This window comes from Colobus angolensis, unplaced genomic scaffold, assembly GCF_000951035.1.
Source record: "Colobus angolensis palliatus isolate OR3802 unplaced genomic scaffold, Cang.pa_1.0 Scaffold311, whole genome shotgun sequence".
NCBI lineage: Eukaryota > Metazoa > Chordata > Mammalia > Primates > Cercopithecidae > Colobus > Colobus angolensis.
In genome coordinates, this window is record NW_012116389.1 from 1,598,166 (window position 1) to 1,601,762 (window position 3,597).

The 3,597-nt window shown below is 40.6% G+C and overlaps 1 protein-coding gene across 1 annotated transcript in view; it reads right to left on the reverse strand.

Moving 5' to 3' along the window:
- ULK4 (unc-51 like kinase 4) overlaps nucleotides 1-3,597 on the reverse strand; it is a 728,320-nt gene that overhangs the window by 667,571 nt on the left and 57,152 nt on the right. The window contains exon 12 of the mRNA XM_011950984.1: nucleotides 2,905-2,998. Coding sequence (XP_011806374.1) covers nucleotides 2,905-2,998 — 94 coding nt within the window. The remainder of the gene's footprint in view (nucleotides 1-2,904; nucleotides 2,999-3,597) is intronic.

A 3,597-nucleotide genomic window follows, 5' to 3' on the forward strand; every position in this document is an offset into this window, starting at 1 on the left:
ATCCTTTAAAAAATGAAATTCTGGCACATGCTACAACATGGATGACATTATGCTAAGTGAAATAAGCCAGGCACAAAAGTACAAATACTATATGAGACCACTTTTTTTTTTTGAGACTGAGTCTTGTTCTGTCACCAGGCTGGAGTGCAGTGGCACAATCTTGGATCACTGTAACCTCCGCCTCCTGGTTCAAGCAATTCTCCTGCTTCAGATTCCTGAGTAGCTGGGAGTACAGGCACACGCCACCATGTCCAGCTAATTTTTGTATTTTTAGCAGAGACACAGTTTCACCATGTTGGCCAGGATGGTCTGGATCTCTTGACTTTGTGATCCACCTGCCTCAGCCTCCCAAAGTGCTAGGATTACAGGCATGAGTCACCGCGCCCAGCCTATATAAGACCACTTATGCCAGCGGTCCCCAAATTTTTTGGCATCAGGAACCAGTTTTGCGGAAGACAATTTTTCCACAGACAAGGTTGGGGGAGATGATTTTGAGATGATTCAAGTGAAGTACATTTACTTTGCACTTTATTTCTGTTATTATTACACTGTAATATATAATGAAATAATTATACAACTCACTATAATATAGAATCAGTGGGAGCCCTGAGCTTGTTTTCCTACAACTAGACAGTCCCATCTGGGGGTGATGGGAGACAGTGACAGATCATCAGGCATTAGATTCTCATAAGGAGCACGCAACCTAGATTCCTCACATGCACAGTTCACAGCAGGATTCATGCTCCTATGAGAATCTAATGCAACCGCTCCTCTGACGGGGGCAGAACTCAGACAATAATGCAGGTGTAGATTGAGAGCAGCTGTAAATACAGATGATGCGTCACTCACTTGCCCGCCACTCACTTCCTGCTCTGTGGCCTGGTTCCTAAGAGGCCACAGACTAGCAGCAGTCCATGGCCAGGGGGTTGAAGACCCCTGACTTATGCAATGGACCTAGAATAGGCACATTCATAGAGGCAGAAGGTATAATAGTGGTTACCAGGGGCTAACAGTAATGGGAAATGGGCAGTTATTATTTAATGGGTACAGAGTTTCAATTTGGGATGACTAAAATTTTCTGGAGATAGATGGTAGAAATAGTTGCGCAACAATATGAATGTACTTAATTCCACTTGAACTATATATTTAGAAATGATTTAAAATAGTACATTTTATGTAATGCATCTTTTACTACATTTTTTAAGACAATACCAAATGTTATTGAGAATGTGTAAAAATTGATACCCTCATACACTGCTGGTTAGAATGTAAAATGTTGCAGATGCTTTGAAAAACAGTTTGACAATTCTTCAAAAAGTTAAGGCCAGGTGCAATGGCTCACATCTGTAACACCAGCACTTTGGGAGGCTGAGACAGGAGCATCGCTTGAGCTCAGAAGTTTGAGCTTAGGCAAAATAGAGGGACCCTGTCTTTACAAACAATTTTTTGTAAACTTAGCCAGGTATGGTGGCATATGCCTGTAGTTCCAGGTACTTGGCAGACTGAGGCAGGACAACCACTGGAGCCAAGGAGGTCCAGACTGCAGTGAGCTATGATTGTACCACTGTACTCCAGCCTGGGTGACAGAGGGAAACATTATCTCAAAAACAAAAAGTTAAACAAGGAGTTAACACATGACACAGCAATTCTACTCCCAAATATTCACCAACTGATGACTGGAAAAAAAAAGATGTTGTATACACAACAAATTATTTGACAATAAAAAGGAATCTAGTACTGATACATGCTACAACTTGGATGAACCTTGAACATATATGTTAAACAGGCCAGGCGCGGTGTCTCATGCCTGTAATCCCAGCACTAGGGGAGGCCGAGGCGAGCGGATCATGAGGTCAAGAGATCGAGACCATCCTGATCAACATGCTGAAACCCCATCTCTACTAAAAATACAAAAATTAGCTGGATGTGGTGACACACGCCTGTAGTCCCAGATACTCGGTAGGCTGAGGCAGGAGAATTGCTTGAATCCGGTAGGCACAGGTTGCAGTGAGCCGAGGTTGCGCCACTGCACTCCAGCCTGGTGACAGAGCAAGATTCCATCTCAAAAAAAAAAAAAAAAAACAAAAAAGACATATGCTAAGTGGAAAAAGCTAGTAACAAAAGACCACATATTGTTGATTCCATTTATATAAAATACACAGAACAAGTAAAATAATAAAGACAAAACATATACTGTGGTTGCCTAGTACAAGCATGGAAAAGAATTGAAGAAACATGGGGTGGCAGGGGGCAGTGACTGCTAACGGTAGTTTCTTTGTTGGGTGATGGAAGAATTCTAAAACTGTGGTGATGGTTGCACACCTCTGAAAATGTTACAGGTCCCTGAATTGTACCTTTTTTTTCTTTTATTTTAAAGAGGTGGGTCTCACTCTGTCACCCAGGCTGGAGTGCAGTGGCACTGTCATAGCTCACTGCAGCAACAAACTCCAGGGCTCAAGAAACCCTCCCACTCCAGCTTCCCATGTGGCTAGGGCTACAGGTGTGCACCACCAAACCCAGCTCATGTTTTTTATTTTTTGTGAGGACAGGGTCTTGCTATGTTGGCCAGGCTGGTCTCGAACTCCTGGCCTCAAGTGATCCTCCTGCCTCAGCCTCCCAAAGTGCAAGATTTACAATTCACACCCAGCCTGAATTGTTCACCTTAAATAGGTGAATTGTATGGTATGTCAACTCTATCTCAAGGAAAGTCCTACCAAAAAGAACTATGAAGCAACTAAATGGGATATCTCTCTCTGAGAACCTACAAGAAAAATCCATAATGATCAGGAAAGATGACCTTATTGTAAATTTTGTATTTATAAACATAATTCATTTACCAACTTACAATTATTCTTTTGAGCTTCTACATCTTATGTAGAAAGAAAATTTCCCAAGTCTGCTCACCTTGGTCAGAGAAGTCTTCTGTGGTGAACAATGAGTCATATCCTCACCAGGACTTACTTCCACTGCAGTGCTAGTTCTGGGAGTAGGACGAGAACTGAAAAATACATACCAGTTAACATTATTCAGATTCCAAAAAGTTTATTCTCTGTTTACTGTTTTCTGGAAGAAAACATGTCTCATGAAAAATGGTAGAGTATGATGATTCCATATGCTCTTACTAAAAAAGTCTAGATCTAATTTGTGTTTATATAACTGCTATTAATTTCCTGGCTAATGTATTATTTCTTTTATTTATACTTTCCATGCCATACACAGTATTTTCTTTTCTAACTAGAAACCTTCAAGCATTAATTTTTATAAATGTCTTCCGGTATAGGCAGGATTAACATAAATAAAATAGATCAGATATTCTACAAAGAATGAAAAATATTTATAGCTGTGTATCAGAAAATACTTGAAAAGGAAATTACCCTGGCACCTATTTAAAATAAGTAACAAAGAAGTTACAATCCTTATCTATTTGTAATGATTCCTCCTACACATATAAATGCCTGCCATATCGTATGGGCCACTGTACTTTTCCTGGATCCATGGTTTTGAACTTTTCAATATTTTTATTTTTTTTTGAGATGGAGTCTTGCTCTGTTGCCCAGGCTGGAGTGCAGTGGCGCAATCTCGGCTCACTGCAACCTC